The 26,150-nt window shown below is 43.3% G+C and overlaps 1 protein-coding gene across 3 annotated transcripts in view; it reads left to right on the plus strand.

The window, feature by feature from the left end:
- ZNF423 (zinc finger protein 423) overlaps window positions 1-26,150 on the plus strand; it is a 224,111-nt gene that overhangs the window by 51,449 nt on the left and 146,512 nt on the right. The window contains exons 3-4 of one of the 3 annotated variants that reach the window (XM_084214896.1): window positions 14,232-14,432; window positions 18,273-18,353. In XM_084214896.1, the coding sequence (XP_084071022.1) occupies window positions 14,232-14,432; window positions 18,273-18,353 (282 nt within the window). Of the gene's footprint in view, window positions 1-14,231; window positions 14,433-18,272; window positions 18,354-26,150 lie in introns of those variants that run through there. The other 2 variants (XM_084214897.1, XM_084214898.1) reach the window with 2 other exon arrangements.

The raw sequence follows: 26,150 nt of genomic DNA on the forward strand, positions 1-26,150 counted from the left end.
AAAATACATTTATTGCCAAATTTCCACAGTAAAGTCCAAGAAGCATAAAGAAAATCAACAGGGCTAGCAAAGTATAACTGAGAGCAGCATTTGGTCTACAATCTTATGAAAGAAAGGTTGTGCAGCAAAAATGTACTTTCTCTGATTAAGGTGAATTTCAGGTAGAAATCTTGCGCAAGCTTGTAATACTCAGATGAGTAAAACAATTTCCAGACAAGATGTTTGCAAAATCCACTTCAAAAAAATTTTTTTTTTGCTTTGTTTTTATGTACTGTATATGCAAACAGCTGTGGTGGTGAAGACATGAGATATATCACTTCTGCAAATGTTCTTTGAATTTCAGGGTTTGTGTTGAGATGAAAAAGCATACATAGATGCTTCTGTATAACAGAAGTAAATTACATTTCATTCTTTGCCCTTGATTCAAAAAAGTGGTGCTTAGTGTTCATGGTGTTGTGTGTGTGAAATTAAGTAAGAATTGGTGTTGTTCTTCCTCCAAAATGGTTTTTAAAAGCTGGAGACTTTTTAGCTTTTTTTTTTTTTAATCAATGGAGGTTGTAAGCCTGTTGTATTTTAAGCGTTTTTCTGAGTTGCAAACAACACAGAAAAGACACACCATGGGCACTGTAGGAGTAGCAGAGCTGACAGTGAACTATTAAATAAAAGACATCCTTAGAGTTAAGTGATTTTTAGCTTGATCCTGTAATTAAATAATTTAAAACCATATCTGGTTAATGAACTCTGTGGCCAGACAGCATAACTGGCCAAGGATGTAGGGAGTGGAAGAGTTAAAAACAGACTCCTGGCTGTGATGGCTGTAAGAGCAGTGGAAGGGTCCAAAGCAAATCCCTAACTCCTTTTTCTGCACCCACCACAGGCTGCTGAAAAAGCCATGGAGTAGCATGCAGTTGTCTATCTTCCTGCCAGTCAGCAACTAAAATACAAATTACATAATGTAAAGAAAAAGTTGGGGAGTAGGTTTCTCCCAAAAAAGTGCCTTTTAAAAAAAGAATAACTTTGTTACTGTTACTACTTTTTACCTTAGCAAAGTACACAGGGAATGGGGCTGCTAAAGAGCACATCAACTAAATTAGGGCTAATTAGAAGTTCTCCCAGATAGCTGGTGCTTCATCAGCAACAAAGCAGCATGTAAATAAATCTAATTTCTCTCCAAATAAACTCTTCACAAGCTTAATTACAACAGCAACAATATCTCCCCCTAGCCCCCCCTTGTTCATTAGTGGGAGCGGCTCATTATGAGCAGTATCTGGTGAGGGCTATCATGAGCAGGACAGAGCTTGCCTCTCTCACAGGTGTCCTTTGAGGCCAGGAAGAAGTGGAGGAACTTCCAGCCTACCTGGAAGAGCCCAATTAAGATAATTCATGAGAAATTTGAGAAGCAGAAAGCACTGATGGAAAAAAAAATCAGAACAACACCACTGTATTCTGAAGAGACTTTGTTAATTACTTAAAGTATTTCCACTATTTGGATTATTTGCCGTCTTAATTTCTTCACCTTTATTACTCATTTGTGAGCAAAAAATATGAACTTCAGTTTTTATCTGTCCTTTTTATTCTTTTTTGCCATCCATTGTTCTCATGGTAGATCCAAGGGCTCTTCCAGCTCCTGGTGCTGTGTACAGACTGCGGTCTCCTGCTCTGACACTTGGGACCTGCTGAATGAGAGAAAGGGCTGAGGGACACCCAACTTTAAAGTCATTTTAGCTTTAAGTCTTTTAAATGTCTTTTCACACTTTCTTTACCACATAGGGCTAGAAGAAAAAATGCAGGAAGATATTAGGGAAAAAAGTGTTATTGCTAAAAGGATCAGCACACTGGTGGACAAGTGCAGCTCACTGCTTATTCCGGGGATAAAAAAACCTCTATCCAGAAATTAGTTATCACAGGGAAGGTGCAAACCTGGGTGCCAGTTTCAGCTGGGTGCAGAAGTGCTCTGCTGAGGGCTCATTCAAAGGGATTAACTTATTTCATTTGGTGCTTGATACATTGTCCTCTGTGATTTTTAATTTTTTCTTTTTATATCTAATACTGTTGAAACCAGTGAATTCCTTATTACACAGTGTCACGTTTCAGCCGATCCTAAATTAATAAATGAGCAGCAGCAGAATAGCATGCAGCACAATTCTAACAGCATGAGCTGCACAGAAGTATATTTCACTTAGCTCCAATTTAAATACTCTGCTTTGCTCGATTTAATTATGTGAAATTACTGAATTAATGGCTTTGTCAAGTGAAACGTGTAGGACTTCAGAGTTCACTATTAAGGAAAGAAATTAGAAAGGAAATCTGAGGTACATTAATTTTTTGTGTGTGGGCTTGTTTTAAACACAAACTGAAATTTAACTGAGCCCACGGCCCAAAATCATTCATTTTAAGCCCAGGGAAGAGAGAAGGAGCAGGAAGTGGCAGGAAACTTTCTGAGTCATCCCTTGTTGGCTTGTGGTGATCTCCTGGGTGTATCTGCTGGGCAGGTTCAGTGTGTGTTTGTGCAGCAGGAGCTGCCCAGGGGCACATGGGAGGGAAGTCTCTGTAAAATCCAATGGTTCTCTAATAACTTGGCCACCTGTTAAACACCCTTTCCTGTGCTGCATAGTATGATTTTCTTATCTCTTTTCTGGTTGAGAATCTTGTTATAACAGTTGCTTTTTTTCACGTTCATTTACTGAATTCTTTTGCTGTGGTTTGAATCCCCACACCAAGACATGGTGCCAGCCTGTGCTTGGTTGTGCAGAGATGCACAACGAGACCTGAGGCTAATGTTTCTGAAAGCCTGCAAGCCCTGCTCTTCTGAAGCCATTTGGACATGTAGGTGTCTCTCATTAATTTCCAATTTCATGGGTTTTCACTACAGTCTGTTGCCACTTGTGAGTATTAGCCCCCTAAATCACTTGGGCTACCTACAGATGTCCCTCCCAGCCATAGATGGAGCAGTGTAGAGGTGCTGTTCTCCCAGTTTCTGCTCTCTGTGCTGGCAGTGCCCAGCTTGAAAGGCTCCCCTTGAGCAGTGGCATGAGTGTCTGCCAGCAGTAACTGGTTAGAGAGAGACTTAAGCATGTGTTTGGGAAAATGTGTCTTTTTCCTCAGGTGCATTTGAAATACCTTTTTTTTCCCCAGAGCAAGCCAGATTTGTAGAGAGAAAGTCAGTAAAGATTTTTTTCCTCTGGAGGTGATGTGGGGTATTTGATCAGGCCATAAACCCCACAACTAAGTGTGGTCCAGGTGCAACCCTCTGTAACCTGGATAAAACCAGGAGTTTTACCTGACAAGCTAACTCCACCAACTCAGCCCCACTGAAGCCTCTCAAGTCTTTAATCACAGTTTTGAAGACTTCCAGGCAACAGTTACTGCAGAAATGAGTCCCTTCTGTGCTTCTTCAGCCACACATTTGTCATTCCCAATGGAAAATGATCCAGGCAGGTTCTGAGCAAACCAAGACCCATGAGAAGGTCAGTGAAAAAACTATTGCTTTCTCTAATTTGCCTCTGTGTATTTTTCTTCCTACCCCAATATGTTTTTTTGCTCTTGTTCCACTTTTTCCCTCTGTATTGATCCACCCCTTGGTTCCTGACAGTTTGCAGAGGGCTCTCTTACTCTCTCAGTCCTAATGTTCTGGGGTTTTTATAGGTGTAAAAAGAGGAATATAAATGCTACCTGTAAGATCTCACCAGTTTGTTTTGTGAAAGACATTCCTTTTCAGCAAAACTTTTAAACAAATCCATATTTCAAACATGGGAAAAGTGCATTTTGAAAAGAAATATATTCAGGGGCCTAAGAAGGTATTTTTGTGTGGAGTCCTTGCTCTGCTTAAATCTTGCTCCTGTGTGCGTACATTGAGGGCTGTACACTGAAGACACAAATTCTCCAAGACCAGAACTTCCTGCAGAAAGGCCAGTTCAAAGTCCTGGACCTTATGGAGGAACAATAAAGGAATCTGCATTTTGAATTAGGTGAAGGGACATCAAAATATGTAGTGGCATTTATCGCTTATGGTAAATGACATCATCTGTAATTTTTCTCTCTTTGAAAATCAACAGGTTTATTTTAATAAAGAGTTCCAGCAGCTGCTATTTTGAGCAGAACCAGTCAATACCTTATTTTTGTATTTGATATGCAGCTGCAATAACAAGCCACATGTGAATTTTATTAAGCCTTCTGAATATTCTGTCTGTTCAGGGAGCTATAGATTTAAGTTTTGCAGATATCTGGCTTTACCTTGAAGTAAAAAAGCGCCAAACAACCAAAAAGCCACAAAAAGAAAAAAGAAAATCTCTCACACCATTTCCTCAAAGAAAGGAGAGGGTTTGTCATGCCCATGGATTAAAATGTGATTAAGAAGTCCCATGTTAGCTGTGAGTGGAATTCCATAGAACTGCTGGAAACAGAACACTTTTCTTCAACAAAGATTTGAAAAACAATAAGCTGAGTTTTATTAAAATATTCATATGCCTAAATAAAGTTTAAGTGCCATTTTTCTTCTGAAAAGTTTACATGTATTTATTAGAGTACAATGGTCAATATTATTTAGCAGTTGTATGTGAAAGAGAAAAGCACTTTTTTATGATGAAGTGCACTTCTCTTTGAAGTTAATACTTGCTGCATTCTAATTTCTTTGTGCATATGAATGAACTTTATATCTAAAATGCATGCATCTAAAATGGATTTTAGATCTGGTTTGATTTGAACCTCATTATTGAACTGAAGGAGGCAGCTACTCCCATTCAGATGAATCTTTGGAATCTGGATGTGGACAGCAGCATTCTTTTTCAGAGGCAGATAACGTGTTGCATGGCAATTACACATCTTGAGTAAGTGGATAGTCTTCTGCAGATGGCTATCGAGCAGTTTGGGTGCAAACATGTTTTCTGATTTGGATGCCACAGGGATGCACAAAGCAGATCTACAGGGCTATGTGAGCCTGTCCTTCCCAAGAGGAGGTCTCAGAGTAAAAGGGGGTGCTGCTCTCCTTGCAGCCCCCTAGCCTGGGGAGGGCACCCTGAGGGTGGCCATGGTCAATGGCTGGGCAGTGTCCCACAGCTGGGTGCTGCTCCAGCCAAACACTTTGGCACACTCTGGACTGCTCCACTCTGCCTTTCCTTGCATTCCCCAAGATTCACTTACAGTGCTTTTTGTGTCAGGAAAGTGTTTACTTCCCATATTTATCCTGTTAAACTGGCTGCCAAACACTGAAGAGCTGATAAACACTATGTGCTGTTAACACTATAAAGTACAATCCCACTGCTGCTTGCATGCAAATAAATAATAATAACTCAGCTCTTTGTCCGCTTTTCGGTGTGTAAGTGCATTTGTCACATAGCATAGTAACATCTAAATCATTTTAGTAAAAGCACTGGAAAGGCTGAAACATTACCTGAAGCTATGATTAAGAGGAAATTTTACCGTTTGGTGGTGTTTATATGATTTTCTTATGTGATTTTTAAAAAAAACACTTTTAAAATGATGTGATGCTTAATCACTGTTGCTGGGTTTCACTTTTTAAAAACCTTTCACTGAGTTATTTCACCTTCCTAAGGACTGAAGGATTGGCCTGTAGGCTATAAGTTACTGTGAAATACTCATTAAATCTTTTCTTGCAGCCATTACAGACGCAGATATCTGTTTAATGTGTTTGGTCAGTTTTGAGGCCACTATTTTTGTTACTGCCCATAAATCAGTAGCAAGTATTTTTAGTGTCATGAGTGAAAGGTTAATAGAAGTCCATAATTTTCAGACATATCTCTTTCGATTAGCTGCTCAGAAATTTCCTTAAAAAGGGGGTGTAAATTGTTTCACTCCAAAAACTGGAGACTGTGTCCAATTTGTGCATAAACTGAAATTGTCTTTCTAATATAGACTCTCTGGAAGGTGTGGGGTTGCCTTCAAAGTAATGATTTAAACATAAACTGACCCTTGATGAGGGAGCTGGAGTTTCAGTTTAATGTGTTTCTGCAATTTTCCTTCGCCTTCAGTGCCTTCAAATTCCACACAAATAATTCCTTCATAACAAGTGCCTTTTCAGAAGATGTATGCTGCTGACAGTTAATATAAAATTATTGCCCCTGAATGCATTTTCGTAATTACTTCCCAGAGAACTGTCTTTGTGTTAGAAGACATTTCACACTTTAGTAACATAAGTGTTTGGGGAGAACATGAGTAATAATTACAGGCAGTCTTTCAGTGAAAATAAACCTAAAAAAGTATAAAAAAAGCTAGTGTTAAAGTTGGTTAGAGACAGTGAGGAATTTATTCATCACATTATGCCTGTCTGTATATTTTCCAAGTTTTAATAACCCTTCAGTAAGTAAACTTAAAAAAAGCCATAAAGAACAGAGAAACCGCTTTCTAATTTTTAAGCAATAATGAAAAGTGACATGCTTCTAGAGACAGAATAAAGGAACTCAACCTGAATGCTCCTACAGGAGATTTCTGCTATAATGGAAAATGAAATGGCTCACAGTTTGATCAATAAAAAAATTAACAGCATTTATTAAAAGGTTTCTCTAGTATGTTGACTAAAGCATACAATGGAAGTCTTGATCCAAGAAAACGAGGGTAGTAGGGTGAGTTTTTGTGTGTGAGTGTGATGTGTAAGAATCATTGACTGAGCAAAGCCAGTGGTTTTCAGGTTTGATGCTGCGTGTACATGGTTACACTGCTCTAGAGAGCTGGAGCCAGGACTGGCTGGATGAATAAACATCATTCTGGGAGTTGCTACACACAGCCCTGCAGCAAGGCTGGATTTGCACAGAGGCAAAGATGGCAGAGTCTTGCTTTCACTGGACAAAACACGGCAATTATACCACACATACATATATATCTCTAACTAGATGTATGGTGTATCTCTACAGCAGAGATAACAAAGTAGAGATGTAGGTGGGCTCAGGTGGAAGCAAGGCACTGTAGGGCAAGAGGTTTATGTGTGTTACCCATTCTGTGTGTGATACCTGTGACTGCTACAGCAAAGGAAAGTGCAATGAGCTGCCAGTCCTCTGCTGCATGTTCCTGCCACTTTCCTTGCCTTTAAACTCCAGGTAGGTACTTGAGGTTTTCTTAAACTGCTGCTAATTTGAGGAAATTGCATCCTGTCTGAAGGAAGATGGACATTTTCCCTGAGAAGCGTTGGTGTAAGTAAGCTAAGAGAAAGCTGCTGAGAGGCAGCTGTGGGATGTGCAGGGCTGTCAGCACCAGTTCTGTGAGTGGTGCAGGGCCAGCAAGAGCAGGTGCAGTGCTGGTGCTGGCACCAGTTATTCCTGGGGTGCTTGGAACCCCTTGCTCTAAGAGTGTGTGTACCACCAGAAATAGAAGGAGGTGCTGTACCCTACTAAATTAGTTTTTCTTTGCCAAGTTGAAGAATGCTGAGAACTTTGCATTTACTTAGAAATTATTATGATTTAGTACAAACTGGAGTAATAAGGCTCTGATGTGAAATGTTATCATGTGTGCTTCCTAAAATCTCTGACTTTTGTATATTTTATTCTTAACACCCTTCACATAAAATAGTATTATTGGTGTAATCTGTGCTTTATCCCATGGGTTATTATGCAGAGGTACCCAGCACTGAACACTCTCCCTCTTTCCTTGCCTTTCCAAAAGAAGCTCTTGCAGCCACTGTTGCTGCCTGTTGGTGGAGGCTGCTGTCAGAGGCAGACAAATGACAGCTCACAGGGGCTGCAGCGGCCACAGCCCTAGGAGGGCACGAGGAGGTAACAATATGCAATTTTCATGGTTCAAGGGTAGCCTTATCCTACTGTTCTTCATTACAGTACTGCAGTGAGATCAATTTTATTAAGTTGTAAGTCTTAGGAGGCCAACACCATTAACTACATGCTGGACCAAATAATTTTTTTGGTATTATGATTGTTTTTTCCTCTTGTTGAGGGAAGGCCAGATCTGATGTGTGGATCTCTTCAGCCTGAGAGGAGCATTACACAGCAACTGAATGTCAGCAGGATTGTGTGTCTGCACTTTGCTCACTTACCCTGTCATGTAGTCATCCCATGTGATTTACCATTGCATGAATATACTGTGGTGTTCCATGCATTATTCCTTTCTGGTTCTTTGTTTATCAGCTAGGCACCTTTTTTCTTTACCACATGTGGTTTGACACCATGTGAAAGTGGAATGCTGCACTGCATGATGAAGGACCAAACCTGCTTGCCTTTGATGCACATAGTGATGATTTGATGTGTGGAATGAGCTGCCTTTGATTCCTGGTGCTGGTCCTAGGGCTGGGGTGCAATCCACACTTTCTGACCTGGTTTGCTTGGCCAGAGCAGATTTTTGGCAGCTTTGTGTGGGTATGGTTGCAGAGGTTACAGCAGCTCACAGGAGGGCCCTGGCCTTTTGAGAGGTAGCACACACGCATATCTGTGTTCAAAATACAAGTGTTTAAAAAAGACATTTTTCGAAATGTTGAGGAGTCACAGAGTGGGAATACCCAGCAAAGGCAAGACTTCATCCTATGATGAAGCTTTCAGTTTAAGTTTGTTTGTGATTTAATTACTGAAACAGTAGTGACTTTTTGACATTTTTTCATTCTTTGATCACAAGTTCAGAGAAAACTTTGGACTGTCTTTCTATGTTACAGAGCTAAAGACAATACTAAAATGTAACAAACCACATAAAAGTAGAAACCTCCCCCACACTGATTTGGCATTTGACACTGAGCAAAACATTCACTAACAAACGTTTAGATTAGGCTTTTCCTTTAAGTCATTTGTCTCTTTTGTTCTCACTTCCTAATTATGGATGAAATTTCCTTTCCTTTTGTCTTGCTGGGGTAACCCTGTGGCCCCAGGGCAGGAAGGCTGCACCCCTGGGTGGGCACTGCCGGGCTCTGCCAAGCCCCAGGAGGTGTCAGTTTCTTGCCAGCACCCATCACTACTCCAGCAATTAGCTTTTATTTATTCAGTGACATGTACTTTTGTCACTTGTCCCACATCTCAGGAAAATTTCTAGAAATAACCATAGTCCTTTGTTTGTTTTTGTTTGGACCAAGGTGAGGAGCAAAGAGATGCCTCTTTTTTGCTCTTCATTTTACATTTTTCCTTCCAGCTGCCAGACCTGGGCAGTGCATGTCCATGTGGTGTAGATGTTTATGTGGTGCTTTACAGAGTGTGACTTTGCAGCCTTAGCTCTGTGTGGCAAAGTTTCTGGGATAGAAAGTGCTGCCTAGCACTGCGTCAGTGGGTGCCTACTTCTTCGTGGAAGCCCCATAATTGGACCTATTTAAAGCCAGGCATGACCCTGCACAAAATAGCATGTTCCTAAGAGCAGCCCTAGATTTAAAATAAATCCCAGCTTCAAAAATCCACAGGCTTAAAAAAAAAAAAAAAAAAAAAAGGAAAAGCCCCAGATAATTTACTGGCACAAAGATAGAAAGGCTTGCCTACCCTGTATTGTGTTGACAGAATAAAAAATTTAAACTGTCCATAATTGATTCCACAGATGAAAAAATAAGCTGAGGTTGGTTTTTTTTCCAATTTTTCTGGCCCATGTGCTGCAAGGTGTTACCCGTTTCCAAGGGTTTCAGTGGAAATTGTAGGTAGGCTTCAGCATCTTTCCAGTCTGGCTCTGGCCTTGCTCTGCCTTCAGTCCTGCCCCGCTAACCAAAGCCCCAGAGCAGTTTGCTGTGGCTCTTGTGGCCGGGGGGTCCCTGTGCTCCTGGGCTGAGGCTGTGCCGCGCTGAGCTCCAAGCACAGTCCCAGCCGGGTGGCAGGGCTGGCTGTCCCAGGCTGACTGAAGCAAGGGAAATCTGCTCTTGACTTGAGCTGAACGTGGTACATGTAATCTGTTTTCAAATATTTGGCTTTAGGAGCACGTTGTTCCTGTAACAGAGCTGTTTTGAACACAGCTCAGAAGGCATTTCTACTGACTGCAACTTTCAAACTGGGCCTTTGGGAATTCACTTTTTCAGCTTTGCCAAGTTTGCCACATTCCTTGGACCACCAGGTCAGGCAGGAACACTCCCAGTTCTTGCTATGTCTCCTCTGAAATAGTAACTTTCTAGAGCATAAACTGGCTTGTATGGAAAAACCGAGGGTCATTAACAACATTAACTTTAGTGGCAATTAGAATAACATATTCCTGACTGTTGGCCAGATTGTTTAGGTCATAGGGTAAAATATTCTTCTTGTGTAAAGCCCTGCAGACCTTCCACTGTGCTACAGGGAAAAGGGGGGGGGGGGGGGGGGGGGCAAAAAAAAAAAGAAAAAAGCCTTTTGCTGACACTTTGGGTATGAGGTATACTTTTAAGACTGACCTGTCAAATTGTATCTTCTCTTACTCATAAAAAAAGATTGTTAGAACCATCATTAGATATGGCAGGGTCACTAAAAAATTACTCATAATACTGAAGCGTTACCCCATCTTGGGAACTGATCAGTGATTGTTTATCCTGATCATCTATCCTGGTGCTGCCTGCAGTTCCCTTCTGCTGGCATTTGCCCACGGCTTTATGCTGAGCACACCACACCAGTGTGAGCCGTGTGCCTGTGGTGCAGTGCTGTCCTCTCAGTGGTGTTTGGTGCACAAATTCCTCCAGGTTGATAACTGTGGTTATTGCAGAATTTTTAAGCAATCTAGATAGAGACTACTTACTGTTGAATTAAGCTCACTAAAATCCAAGGCTTAAAAATGGAATCTTAAAAATTAGCTGTGGCAGTAAATGCTTCTATCTGTGCTTGATACCACAAGGCAGCCACTGATTTTTGGAGACTGCAAAAGGTCCTGTTGGCTCTGGCAACCAAGAAGTCCCTTCGCTTGGTGGTGCACAGACGTGTCCCCTCAGAGCCAGGCCCAGCTCCAAAGGCACCCCTGCTTGTGGTGCCAGCAGCGCCTTGGCCTCCTGTGGTGACCCAAATCCCTCTGGCAGTGTGCTTGCACCCACAGGCAAGGTGCTCCTGTAGTTCTTGCCAGCAGGAAAATTGCAGGTTAAATTTGTGAACTGCTACAGCAGAGCTCTGCAGAAACGAGTTCCTGAGGAATGCTCACGGCCTGCTGTCCTCATCAGGGAAACTGAGCTCATTGTGGGAGCAGCTGGGCTGCGTTTGAAGCTTTTCCTTGCTGGCTGGACCACCCATTCCCATCACTGCCCTGGCTGCTGTGCTCCCCTGGGCAAGGAGCGAGTGTCTCCCCAGGGCCGCCCGCACCCCACACACCCTGCTGGCAGCCTGTGGTCAGAAGAGTAGAGATAAAGGTCAAAAACCCAAGAAACACCACAGATTTTTCTCAGCAGTATTTGGTAATAGCAAGGCGAGCACGGAGTGTGCAGCTCTCAGCAGAGGAATCTGTAGACCATTTTGTTTGAAGGACAGTATCACCGAGGTGTGGCAGACATGTACAATTCCTTCAACTCGCCAAAACCAGAAAAAATCCCATTGTAAAGCAGTGTTGCATTTGCTTAATAATTTCTGCAAGCTTCACTCTTGTGTTATTTGACATACAGCTCTGTCAAGCAACGACGTTTTTGAGAAGTTGCCTAGAGGATCAGATTTCCCATTCAACAGGGAATTAAAAAATGTTCCTGGAATTTTGCTTTGCAGTGGGGAATCTATTTTCTTATCTCACGTTGTACAATTTACTTTTCCTAAAGCAGTGTGCTAAATTATTTGTTATTGTTGGACTCGGTCGAGCAGCTTTATCCCTGGTGTAGTCACGAAGTATTGGAGTAAAACCAAGGATGAATTTGTCACAGTGTACTCAGCAGATCAGCTGGTCTTTAGGTTAACTCTCAAAAGACAGCATTTCTGCTAAAAATATTAGTGAAGGTCCTTTAAAGCTGCCTGAAGTTGCCTAAAACCTTTCTTCTTCAGGTTGTGGCAAAGTCAGTTCAGAAGTGCTTCCCCGAGGCCTTTGTCAGCAGGCAGCATGGACGCAGGTGCCAATTCTTTAGGTTACATTTATATGCTTGGACTCTTTTTATAGGTTTCTGTGATAAAACTGGAGAGTTGACATTCTGATTTATTAACTATCAAGTCTGCAGGACAGAGGCTTTAAAAAGATTGAATGAGCTAAAATGTTTGTGATTGCAGTCTGGAATGAGACACTGTATAAAGGTGTGCCAAGTAAATCTGACAAAATGTAAGTGATAATTTGAATATATACATTAAATGATGTGTGAAATAAAGCAAAGCTAGCATAGGTCTAAAAGTGACTTACTATTTGGTGAAGTAGTAATATAAGAGAACCAGAATTGTGGGGTTTTTTTTCATTACAAGACATTTTTATTTAAGGAAGAGTCTATAAAGCATGAGGTTCAGCTAGTGGCATTTTATTGAATAAACATAGATGATGACTTACAATATGGAGTGCTTAGTGAGTGATACTTTTTATAACTAAATCCTTAAATTCATTACTGCTGTGCAAGTGGCATATCTGATTTGGTAAGATGAATATTATATCTTGCCCTTAATGGAAATTTTGTAGTAGAAAGGTATGTATAATTTAGCAGTAAAAGAATCTGAAAATGTGCAGCTCAGTTAACTGCTAAGAGGGAGGCGCACACCAACGCAGGCTCCGATTTTTGATATTTCCATTGCAATTGGAAGGGTACGTCATGTTATGAGCGCTCTGTGGAAAGCTGCAGAGTGTTTTACACCAGTTGATTTATGTTACCCTGAGCAGAGCAGAAGATGGTATGAAATGTGCTCTGGCTGGATAGTGGTAGCAGAGCTCTAGCCATGTGTGTCTGAATTGCAGCGCTTGTGGTAACCAATTTTCGTCTTTAATAAATTTTATTTTCAGCTTTGCTTCATGTTCTCAGCATTGGTTGTCCTTAATCTTTTTGGCACTGATCTGATTTTAGAAACAATTCATCTTTCTCTTTGCTGGTCCTTACTTAATGGCTTAAAACCCAAATGTAGCCCAAACCAACAAGGTGACATCTCCCTCCTACCTGGCTGAGAGCAGCTCCTGGGCTTTTGGGGTCAGCCAGTATGTAAGGATCTGTTCTGCTGGCACTCTGTGGTTCTGTTTTACTTTCTGAATGACTTCCCAGTGTTCCCATCATACTGACAGGGTGTACTAAGAGCATGAGTTCTTGTGGAGGCAAATGAAATAGTGCAGGTGCAGCACCTGAGGCTGTATCACCTCTGTTGGGGAACCTGTGTGCAGAAGAGGCAGAGGCAGCTCTGTTTCAGCTCGTCACCAAAGCCTGGTCACCATGGCTAGTGTGAACAATGGATGCTTTCCCTGCTGAGAGGGCAGCAGGGACTTAAAAGGGAATTTTCAGCACTGTGGCCTCTCCAGAGAGCCCAGGCAAGGGTTGTCTGCAGTGCTGCATGGACTGGCTTCAGGCACATCTGGGTGTCCACTGTGGCTAAGGGGGTGTCCTGGAGGCAGGAGGATGTGGCTGCAAGCTCTCTCACAAAGGCCACTGAGGGTGTCCTGGGGGGAGTGAGCAGCTGTCCTGCCAACCCCCCCCGCCATGGCCAGTGGAGAGCCAGCTGCCCCCTGTGTGGAGCTGCCACCTGCACAGCCCTGTGGTGCTTGGCCCCCCACACTGGGGAGTTTCTGGAGCTGTCAGAGAGCTCAGTCTCCCTGTGCACAAATGCAGATAAAAACTTGGGTGGGTTGGCAAAGATGTATGTGCTAGCCCACACTCTGGTCACAGACCAAGATAAAAAATATTGGGGAGACCCGAAGGTCAGATGTACTACTGCATCTGCTCTCAGCTTGGTCAGCACAATGTCAGGCTCATCTGCCCAACCAAGTGCCTCTCATTAGTTCAGCAAGACCTCTCATGTCCTGGGGTACGTGTGTGCTTTGGGATATTCAGCTAGAGCATCTTTTTCGCTTGTTGTTACTAATATTGGGGCTTGGGGGCGGTGGGAAGAGGAGAGCACTGAGAATTAAAATTCAGCGCATGCCTTTTTTTTGCGGGCTGTAATTAATCTTGCCAATTTTTAAAGCTTTGAGAATCTGGTTAAGTGATAAAACACTAACAACTTTATATGACAGAGTTAGAGGCTCCCGCTATACACCCACCAGAGAAGATTAGGAGAGAGTGTTTGCAGGATTCGCACTAAGCAGCAGAGAATACAGTTGAGAATTGTTGCACCACATGATATAAAAACCACATTAATATAATGAAAGGTGTCGGGAATAACGTGAGAGCGGCTGTAATTAAATGTATCTTAATAAGTGCAACATCCTTCTTAAAGCTCTTATTTTTCAGACCTTTCAAACTCAGAGGATGTTCTTGCTGTTGGCAGGTGGCCTGGGAGGAGAGCTGGAGAGCGAAGCGAAGGACAGCCGGGCCCTGGAAGAGAGGAACAGTGTGACGAGCCAGGAAGAGAGAAATGAGGAAGATGAAGACATGGAGGATGAGTCAATTTACACCTGCGATAACTGTCAGCAGGACTTCGATTCACTGGCAGACCTGACTGAACACAGGGCACACAACTGTCCTGGAGGTAATGTTAAACTAGCTTTACAGTTCTGACAGGTGGTTAGCTGGGTAATTGGACATAGCAACAGCTTGAGGCCTCAAGTGAGATTAAAGAATTAATAATGTAATTTTACAGTTAATGTAATTTTATTGTGGTGCCTTGGGTAGCCTTTGTTCACTCCTTTAATAAAATTAAAATAAAAGCAACAGCTTTCCAATTGGAATATGTCAGTAATTACGTTAGACAAAAATGTTGTGGGGTTTTTTAATGCTAGAAGTTTCAGGCAGATATTTTTCCCTCTCTCTCCAAATGTAGGAAGATTAAAAAAGTTAAATGACTGAAGTGTGCAAAACTCCCAGGAAAAAAGGCCTCTGAACCCCTGAAAGAACATGATGATTTCTGAGATTAAAATTCATAGTGCGAGTTCTGTAATCCCACCCTAAAAATACAGCATTCTCCCTAGGTTATTATTACATTGCCTTTTGAATTTTATGGAAGTGAGGATGGCATCAGCCTACGCTGATCTTGATTTTACTTTCTGTAAAGTAAGAACAAGCTCAGAGCACTGGTGTGAACAATTGCAACATACCTTGCTTTTCCAGGGCTGCCTCTGCATGGCCGGCGCTAGCAGCAGGTACTCAGCCGAGCACGCTAAGCCGATTTACAGGGGTAGGAAAAAGCTTTGCAGATTTTTACCAAAGATTAAATAAAATCTTAGGAGGGGGAGTGCAGAATATGTTCATACGTATTTAAATCAGGGATTCTTATCTTTCACCTTCCCAGAGTGGAATACTCTGCCATCACAGTCTTCCTCCACACTCATCTAAATTATTTTTAGGCAGTTGCTGTTATGGCAGACGGGTAGGTCAAGGCTGGCAGAAGGCAGAAGGGTTAGTTTCTTCTCTGGTGCAGCAGTATCCCATAGTTTTTCCCCTGAGTGCATACTCCTCCTGGCCACTTAATTTGTTTTCTAATTAGTCTATGTTTTCTGCTCTCCTTTTTGGGCATAAGTAAAATGATCAGCCAAAAAAAAGTACAGGGGATGGAATAGAGCAAGGAAGGAAGGGTCAGCTGGAGGCTTTGGCTGGGTCTGACTCCCACCCCAAGAGCACCCTCCCTTGTCTCACTCTGGCTTGCAGAGGGGAGGACTCCCTGCTCTTGTTCCCATCTGCTTGCTGGGAGGAAGGATAGAGTGATGTTGGGGCTTTTCCCATGCTTGCAGTTGGGTAGGGATTGCAGTCCTAAGCCTGCCCCCAGGGCTCTTTGCTCTGCACTCTCATTTAAGCCCTACACAGGCTGCAAACTTGAAAGTGCGTAAAATCGAAAGGCCACTTCTTGCAGGGTAATTTCCCAGCCAGCTGACAGCCGTGGCACTGGCCTGAGACTTCTGCACATGGCACTCTGCTGCAGGGGGAGTAAGCAAGAACATGTAACTTTCTGCTCAAAAAACTCCTTGTTTTCCCAACTGGAAGGCAAAGTGCACAGCCCATGTGGACACTGGTCCTTTCCAAGGAAGAAGTGCCCTGGGTGGCCGCTGCTCCATCGCTGCCCACTGTCCTCAGCTGTGCTGGGACAGCTGCCTTGTGCCAGGGCTGAGCCCCACAAAAGGAGGCTCTTTTTAGCCCAAATGTCTGCTTGGGTCTGGTTCCCTGTGTGGTTCCCAAACAGCTGTAATGGCACAATGGCAGAGGGCAGTGGGCACTGCTGATAGGGACTCCAGAGCAGGAATGTAAGGTTATGACAGGCGACAGCAGTGCTATGAAAAGGAGCAATTCTATTCCAGAGGCAAATCTGCATTAAAACATAGAACCTAGAGAGTCTATTAATGTAAATTCAGTCAGTGTTTTCACATCTCAGGTTTTTTTTATCCTCAGTGTAGTAGTCTTTTAGTGAGACTAAGAAAAATAAATTATATTTTTAGATATATCAAAATAATTTTTCAGTATTCCCATTGCTATTCTTGATTGCAGGTATCATAATTTTGTCTTCTTTTACTGTCTTCACATGTGTGGATGATTTACAAAGATATTTTGTCCCAAAAAGGCACCATATAACTATCTGCATATACATAAAATAAGTGCTAATTGTCTCCATGTGAGGATAATCCTTGTTTCAGAGCTAGAGTGTCTGTTTTCTATTTAGTTTAATCTAGTGTCCTGAAGTGATTTAAAGTAAATAGGAAGATTGCACTCATATATTTTGGAATGAGAATGTTTCCATGAAGACAATCTGGAATATTGCTTGATACTTACCTTGAGGAAAAAACAACCCTTTCATATACACCAGTTTGATATATGGTCTGATAATCATGAGGATTTTTGAGGAAAGCATGCAAAATGTGTCTCTTTGTTCAGTTCATCTAAAAAGACTTGCATCACCTGGGTGAAAACCTAAGACCTCATTAGAAAGTGTGTTGTATTTAAAGATTTTTACCCTACAAAAAGTGCTCTTTGTCTGTGTCCTTAGTTACCCTGCACTCCTTTTCCCTGTGATACCTGCCTGACACACCTGAGGGTGTAATGCAGTGCCTGACCTCTTGGCAAGCTAGATTTTCATGTCTTAATCTGAAGCAGGGCTTTCAGTCATGTCTACATGGCTCCAGATCAATACAGGTAATATTTGTAGTGATAATATCACCAGGCTGATAATACAACATAACTAATGACTTCCTTTGGGATACTGAAGTTAGGAAGGTATTGTAGCTCAGGAGTGTTGCAGGATTACAAGAGATCACTCCAAAGAACAAGATAAACCATCTATTTCACTGGAATCCCTTAGAAATTCATTACAGCGTGCTGAAGTTATAATACAGTTTGAACGCAGCTGCTTTGACATGTAAGGAAGTAACAAACAGCCATTCCCCCCCTCGCTTTTTCATGTATTTCAGACTTGTTTCTTTGAGGACAAAACACTGATGAAATCTAGACATCTCTGGTAGCATAGGTGCATGGCATTCCTTTTGATGTCAGTGTAGTAGAGATGTTCTCCTTCTGACAGAATTAGGTGCCTTTTATACCTTTTCTCATGACTGATGTCTGTGATTGCAGGTTGTAGGTTCCCAGTGTCTACAAGGATCTGAAAAGGGCCTAAATGGGGGCAGCTTGTACCAAAAGAACATCACATTTCCTTACTGGCTTATATCTTCCCTTGTTTCCCAGCTTGCCTCCACAAACGAGCACTCCTGCAGCAGTCCTGGAAACAGTGCCTTAAACTGTTTCCTTGAACAGCAGCATCTTGAAAAATACTCAGAACAAAAAATACATCTAGTGTATACACTGAATGTGTTAAGCTTTTAAAATGACTTTAAAACTCACTGGTATCCCATATCCCCTAAACTAGAGAGGGCTAAGTAATTGCCATTGGGGTCCTGTGCAGCCTTTTTTATGTGTTTTTGCCTGCTGCTGTTACAGTGTAGGTGTAGCATGATGCTATCTTACAGCATTAGTGACAAGAGTAAAGAACTGCATGTGGATTTACAACTTACTGTGTCCTACAACAAGCACCAGAGGCTCCCTACATCAAGAAACTATTCTGTGATAGATCACTGTCTGGTGGCTGGTGCCAGGTGGTTTGTTTGACAAAAAGTGGCTAAAAAGTCACAAGCTTTGTCATTTGGCTTGTGTGTTTAATCCTGCATTAATCTGGGTTTAGCTCCAGTACTTTATTGTGGTTTTTTTATTGCTTCCTCCACCCCTTTCCTTCCATGGGTCAGAATAGTCTCAGGTGAAGTTGTTTCTTCAGATTCTCAAGTGAATGTAGAGGTTTTAAAGCAAATTAGCACATCAGTGAAGCGGACAGAAGTAGGTTTTGGCTGGGTCTCTGAGCATTTCATGAGGTCCTCTTCTGTTGTTGATAACTTTACAGGTTGTCTGTTTCAAACAGCAGCAGAGCTATATATGGATATTGCCAGCTTGGAAGCAGCTGATTTTTCTAAACTACTGTACGGTAGGAACTAGTTTATAATTAAAGTCTTGCAGTTGCTTCTTTTAAATGCCCTATAACTTGTAGGCTTACCTTTGAAACGAGGTACTGTAACTGTTTCATGCTAGTGTATAATTTTGCATTTTCTTTTATTTCACCTGCTACAAGAATTATAATTGCCATGCAACCCCATTTGTGGGATGCTTATCCAGAAACACATATACAGCAGCTTGTCAACAAGTGACAATGTCTCATGAATGTTTTTGTCAGGTGGCATTTTTTACTTCCCACTGACAAAGAGAGATGTCTTATATGCATTTCCAAAACTAGCCCTTCCCAAAATTGTAATCTTTGTTTGCACCTGATTGGCAAATCAGTCCTTTTTCTCTCTTTTTGCTGCTGCTTTTGTTACATCTTTAAATTAATGAATTACTGATTGTCCTCTACAAAAGAAACTGAAATACAATTGTGAAAAAGCAGTGTGGAAACTTAATTATACACCTAGTTTATACAGCTGTGTGTCTAATGACCTACTGGCCCTAATTACTGTGTTGTGGTTCAGTCTGAGTGCTCTTGTCCTTGCCAGAATTCTGCTCCTTTCTCTTAACCTGACTAGTGTTTCAAGCTTAAAAAAATAACAAGTTTCCTTTTTTTGTTCTTTTCTGCGTTGTTGTGCTGAAATGCAGTTTCTCCTCTTTCCAGAGGTCATAGCAGTGTTTTAAAATTGGCACCAGAAAAGCTCAATAATATCACAAACTGTAAAAACATGGATTTTCCCTGGAGTCCTCCGTTCTTGCTGTCCAGATCTGAAAATGGGCACCGGGGCAGTGTTTTTATTGTCAATCACTTGGAGGGCTTCAAGTGCAGGCTCCTGTCCTTAGTTTGTCACAGATATCCCCTCTCCAGGTGCAGGGACAGCACAGGGCTCCCCAGGGCTCCTCAGCCACCCTGGCCACAGTGCCCAGGTGCTGCCCATCTCCCTGCAGTCGGTATTTGTGCCCTCCGTGCTGAGAGCTCTGAAACCCCACATTGTTGCACGGCTACACGTGGCTGGGTGGTCTGGGGTCTGGCTCCCCTGGCTGCTGTCACCCCACAGGTGATTTCTGAGTTTACCTGGAAGTTCCAAGCCAGCCTGAAAAGAGGCTTTTTCAAGGACTTCTGCTTGCACGTGCCAGAAAATCAGCGCTGATAAGGAGCTGTGCTGACTGGCTTGCTGTGCAGGTGCTCAGTGAAATACGTATTTATCGTGTAGAACATAAAGCACATTCCCACATCTGAATGGGGAGCTGAAGACAAACAGAAGCACAGCTGCAAATCTCATGTCAAGCAGGGCCTACAGCACCCCCGGCCATGCCGAGGTTTCGCAGCGCATCCCGTGCGGTGCGCGCTGGGGCACCAGCGCTGGCTCTGCCCCCGCACGTGGCAAATGTGCTTCAGTTCAGGTTAGTGCGTGTCGTGCTGTGTGTCTGACTGAGTGGTGCCGAGTGTTGTCCTCCCTGACAGCGCTGCCCACCCGTCAGAGCGGAGGGTCATCCACAGGCAAAGGTAGGTGAGAGCTCGGGTGTGCCACCCTGCGCTGAGCCCCTCGGCACGGCGAGGCGTCAGTGGCGCCGAGCCTCAGCCTTCTTTCTCCATCTCCCCTGGATTTTGCAGGCATGCCGGTGCCTGTAAGGATTTATGGTGGGGGGACACGTGAATTTCAAACAATGCCTGCTCGCCGTAAACACCCAGCTGAGGGTTTGCTGTGCAGCCTCACGGAGGGTGTCCCAGAGCGGGAGCCCGCGGCAGCTCCGTGCGGAGCCGGCGCGCCGGGCTGGGCAGTGTGCTCGCTGATAAGAGTGTGCCAGTGCGCCGGGCGCCATCCTTGCAAATCGCCACGGCCACCTTTGTGCCGGCCCCCTGGGGATGGTGGCGAGGGAGGCAGCACCAGGCACTGCGTGTGCTGATAGGAGCGCTGCCAGCGCGGCTGCGGCCGGCTTGGTTGCATGTTACCAAAACCCCTGGCAGGAGGGAGGTAATGAGCTCTCCCCAACCCTTTCTCAGCCCCCACATAGCCAGCAGTCACTGATGGCCTGTCTGTGCGTTCTGAGGCTGCACAAAATTTCTTAGCGATGATGATGTCTTTCCTCAAGCAGCATATGTTTTTCACACAGGAAGACCATTTTCCGTGTCATTTTTAAACATATGGCCCAGTGAGGAGCTGAGGATGACAAGTTAGCCTGCTTGTATTGGCAAGGGACTGTTTCATTCTTACTACTTTAATTGAGTTCTTTTATCTGCTTTTATCTAGTTCAAAAAGTAGTCTGCAAAGTAAGCACAGGTATCCATGGAAGTGGATAAAAGAGAAGTGGGTGCATGTTTCAGATGAGGCCTCTTAAAGGAAAGGTGTTCTTTGGAGATCTTGAACAGGTTGCTCTGGCTGGCTGAGAAGTCAGTGCATCGGCAAAGGAGAGATGCATACAGACCGAAGCACCCCAAATGCTGTGAAGCAAGAGCTGTGCTGGGTGCTGGCCATGGGGCTCCTGTGTGCAGCAGGAGCTGCATCTGTGAGCTGGAGCCTGCCCAGATCCCCTGCATCAGCTCAGGCCTCATGCAGGAATTCTGGGGCACCACGGGTGCTGGAGTTCCACGTCCCCTTCTCCTCTTCCTTCAGATTTCTGTTTGCAAGGGTAATCCATTGCCATGGTACAGCAGAGAGAGGAGTGTGGGGGTCTGCATAGGGCAGGTTTGTTTCTCAGCATACAGAAATCTAAGTAAATAATGAATGGGTTTTATAAAAAAAAAAAAAAAAAGAGGAGGGAGGGGTTTCAGTGGAAAGAGTTCCTTGCCAGGCTGGAGCCTGGTGAGAGCTACAAGAGCAGCTGTGCCTACAGGAAGGAGGATCCCTGTTTGCCATAAGCAGGTCCCAGCATTCAAAAGGCTGTAGACACAACCCAGTATATGAAACTCAATTCAGAATTGCAGTGAGGATAGCCTGGAGACTACAATAGATATGTGCTTGTTACAAAGTGGCCTTTAATAAAGCCTTAGAGAGCTCAATGGAGGATATGCTGGGGTTGTCCTGTCTCAGATGGACAAGAGCATGGATTATTTCTGGCTAGGACACTGCTGAAGGGCATGCATTGCTTTCCTGTGGGTTGGTGAGGGACAAAACTGATGGCCATATCAACAGCCTTGGCAGATTCAGAGCCATTGAGATCTTCAGACTGCACATGTAATCAGTGAAAAAGAGATGCACTGAGAGTTTGGGGTTTTTTCCTGATTTCTTCCCCTATCCCATTGCAGACAATTGTGTAAGCACTCTTCATATAAGGATCACTGTACTGAGCCAGCCTGATGGTCCCATCATGCTGTTTCCCCAGAATGTTTTCCTAGCCGTTAACAAACTTATCTAAGCACTTTGTGGTGCTTTTTATTTAAATTATTCAGACCACCTTCTTCCATGAATTTCCACTGTGAAGTGCAGTTAGCTTTTTCTGTGGTGGGAACCCAGAGTTCAACTACACATTGGGCAAAAGCATCACCCTTTGTTCACTTCACTTTTGTCACCGGCTTTCATTGGATACTCTCTGGTTCTTCTGGTGAAGGAGACAGTGAGCAATTGCCCCTTTCCCACCTTCTCCATCCCCTCAAGTTTGAGCAGACTTCTTTTGCTGCTCCCTCCCGTCTCTAAGCCCCTGTTTGCAATCCTTGTTGATACCTCATGTACCTTGGAGTAAGAGGGATGTGGTGAGGCATGGCTGGTGGGAGAGTGATGGGGTCAGCTATCTCCTCCATCACTTGTGCCAGAGATGTGGTCATGCTGGTGTGTCTGTCCTGGCTCCCGAGCAGGAGGCAAGGACTTGTCCTAGTGTGAAGACCTGGCAGACAGAAAGATGGTGTCTGGCCGTGTAGGGGAAAAACAATTAAGACTTCAATGTTTATTAAGAAAAAAGCAACCAGCAGTGCATTTCAAGCACTCATCACACAGCATAATTTTGCTGTTGGAAGTAGTGGGATTAAACAAGTCTTTCTAATGTTGATTTCTTTGAATTTGCGGCATATAATTAAAATGAAATCAATTAAAAACGAAGGAAGTGTGTGTACAAACATTGTCAAGAATTCCTATCTTTCATTTTTTAAAAACAAGCTCTAGAAAAAATCCCCACAGAAGTTCTGTAGTGCATATTTGAATGCTTTTGTTGTAGCCTCATTAAACTTGGCTTGTCTGCAGATACAGCTGGCATGTTATTAACTGTGCTCCAGGCTTGGGGAAGCCAGAAAGCAGCCTCCACCCCCTGGTGCCGGCTGGCTTTAGGGAAACGTGCCAGCATGGGTTGGTCCTCTTCAGCTGGCTGGCTTTGGGAGCGCCTGCTGGAGCATCCAGCGTGGCCCCTGGGTGCGCAGCGCGGGCTCGGCCGCAGAGCCAGCCGGCACCGTGGGCTCCCAGGGCCCTGGCTCGTGGGAGCAGCAGGGACCCACCCAGGTACGTGTCCTCCAGGGACAGCCTCAGCCGGGTGCCTGGGTGGTCCGTGGGTGTCTCACGCCTTTCTTTGCAGTAGGCTGGCAAGAAGCAAACTAGGGATCATCTGCCAAGCGGTTCCTCTGTTCTCAACAAACTGCATATTGGACTGAACCACTCAAATAAACTGAATAAGGGAAATATTTTCTCTGCACCTGCTGGAGAGGCTGTTGCTCTCCAAGCTGGGCTTGAACATCAGAGGACCTCCATCAGAGGTCCAAACAGCTTCTGACTTCCTTCAAAGCTTTGGCAGCAAGCGAGTACATTTTGAATGCTTTTTCGTGTAAGTAATTTTAATAGGTGCTTTTAATAGTAGGGTAAATGTTATAATTTCATATTCAATTTAAAATTGTTGAAAATATACTCACTAGAAATTTAAGTAAATTACATGTATTAAATATAGGTAATGTTATTCAAGCATCTTGCTTATTACAAGCAGTTTTCATTGTCTTAGCTAATGAAAAATTGATTTGGCATTTTCGAGGCACTTGGTCTGTTCACGCTAAATACTTTGTAGGGCATTTAGGCACTTTGTAATCTTTAAACATTCTTGCAAACTCTTCCTGACAATTGTTCCCCTTCCTAAAAATTGGTATTTTTATCATCATGAAATTAAAAAGTCGTCATTCTAGTTTGGCTTAAGTTTTCACTGCTACTGGACTGCTTCCTTCCTCCCTTCCATCTCCTGCCTTATGCTGGTAAAAGGTTTGTGTTGTCTTTGGGAGCTGACATTGCTGACAATTAAAGGGATTGATTTTTAGTCTGTGCATCTCCCAGATCTGGTGCCCTAAAGAGCTGCACAAGCTTTATGTCAACATGAGAGGAACGGGAGGTCAGTGTTTGGGGGAGAGCTCAGGACCTTCCCCATTAATACCGTGAGTTATTTTGGATGAAAATTACTGTGGCTGCACTGATTTGCCTAATGACATGCATGAAATTGGTGGAATGGCCAAGGTCTTTAATCCAGGTGGGTTTTGTTGCTGGTGACATCAGTAATGGTGGGAGTGAACTTCCTCTTGAAAGCATTATTTTTTTGGTGTGTGGGTCCATCTTTTCCTTAGGCTTCCTTGAAAATTGTTCTCAGGCATAATGATGAAAGACTTTTTGGCTACTCTTTTTGTTGCTACTCAATTACTGTTACACTTGCTGAGGAGGACGTAAGGAAAGGCTGAAGAAACCCATTGCTTTTCTCTTCTCCAGGGAATCTGTTACATTAAACATTTGAATAGATTTTTGAACATAATTCCCAGTCACTTCCTCTACAGTGAACTCAGTTCGCTCATGCAGACTTTGTACTTAATGATATCTCTTAAAATAAATGAGATTTGATATAATTTATACTAAATGGTCATTTTAGAAATCTACATCTACTAATTATTCATTAGAAAATTTGGAAAGACAGAAATAGAGTAAATTTCCTTTATGAACTCGCAGTCTACAGAAATATAAATACACACACCTGTGTTTATTTTCTTTGAGCAAAACTGTATAGAGGTAATTTATTGGACTCCAAGAGTAGTGTGAACAGGTTTGAAATACATTGTTCAATCTTCATCAATCAACCATAGCAACCAACCAAGCCCAAACCAGCCAAAAATCCAACATGCATCTAGGACAGTTATTTATGGTAGTAATTAGCTTGTGGTCTGTATCTGCACCATTTGGGATTGTGCATTTGTGTGTTCTGGCTGTGTGCTTGGGGTGGCTGCTCTCTGCCCTTTCCTCTCCCTGTTGCCTGTGCATGTGTCCCTGTGGTCCCTCTTTGAAAGCTTTTTCCCTGCTTGCTCCTTTCTGGACTGTCCCATTTTGCATCTTGTTCCCCGCAGCCTTCTCTCTGTTGTTGTGCTGGCATTGGCCCTTTCCCAGCCTCGCATGAAACACAGTTATTCACAGTTTATCCATTTTAAAGTGACACCTTGCTGTGTTACTGGTTTCTCCTTGACTCCCTGCAGTTCCTCTCTTGTCCATTGTCCAGTGCTGGCTCTTCCTTGGAGCTCTGTGCACGTGCAGAGCCTTCCTTGAACCATCCTGTGGGGACTGGCAGATTTCTCCTCAGGTTTCTGGGAGAAATCACACTGCTCCATGTGCTGCGTCAGAGGCAGGCCCAGCCAGGTTTAGATGAACTAAATACATGTGCGACTCAAATCTTTGTTCAGAACACCCAGAAAATTATTTAATTTGCATTCAGACCTCATCCAGATCCAAGCTGGATAGCTGCTTCATGTCACCTTCCAACCCTTCACAGCTCCTTCCTCTCTTACAGGAACTTGTCATGGTTTTACAAGAGCTGTTTCATGTAGGAACTGTACTCCAAGGAGTTTCAATGGTATTGAGTGTAACTGGGTTTGACTTGGACCTGGCCTCTGGTACATATAAATAAAGCAGAGAGTATTCCTTGCTTTTTATGGAGGATAGACTGTTATCTTTAGGAGGCAGTCATGATGCTGTTGTACTCTGCTCACAAAATAAGACAAATTCAACCCAACATTCAAAACAAAAGGGAATTAAAATTAGTAGGATTTTGTCTCATAGCTTAAATGAGAGGATAGTGAGTTTTTGTCTGCCAGAAAACTGAAAATGGGAGGGAAGATGTTTTCTCTCCATAACTAGGTATGTCTATACGTATCTGTGATGCACAAAAGGCCTCATTTTAGGTTAATCAGTTAATCAGCTAAAATTGACTATTGAAAATAACGTCATTACTTTGGGGAGAATCTCTCTCAATTAGAAGAGAAATGAGGAAAGCCAATTCTTAACAGCAAGTTGGGCGACAGCGATTTTGTAAGTGGCACTGGAGTTGGAAAAAGTGCAATCAGAGTTAGCAAAACTCCCTGTTTTTCCAGAGGCTGCCCCAGTAATTGGCCGTGCATGTCTGGATTGCAGAGTGACAGGCGGGAGGCTCAGCTCTCGGAGAGCTTGGCCTCTCTGAGCAAAGAGGAGAGGAAAGGAAGGGAGGATGGGGAGAAAAAACAATTTGTGAACTTGCCCCTTTTGAGATAGCAACTGCTCTTCTCCTGTGCCCAGGATCATTGAAAGCAGCCAGCAGCTGCATCCCACTCTGCTTTTGCTGTCAGCGAATGTCACTGCAGAAAGCTCCGTAGTTTGAAGGAGCCACTGTTTGTACACAGGGAGTAGAGGAAACTCATGGAAATTTTGTGGTGTGTGGGCTGCTCTGGATTTTACTGTGAGGATGGAAGATCTTCACAAATGTTTTAAATTAGGCTATCCTTGATAAGTCTCCTGGTATGGACCCCAACCAAAATTTCAGGGGAAAAAAAAGTTGCTCTGTTAAAGCAGACATGAAAAACAATGAAGGGCTG

Source organism: Fringilla coelebs, assembly GCF_963513975.1.
Source record: "Fringilla coelebs genome assembly, chromosome: 14".
In the NCBI taxonomy this organism is placed as follows: domain Eukaryota; kingdom Metazoa; phylum Chordata; class Aves; order Passeriformes; family Fringillidae; genus Fringilla; species Fringilla coelebs.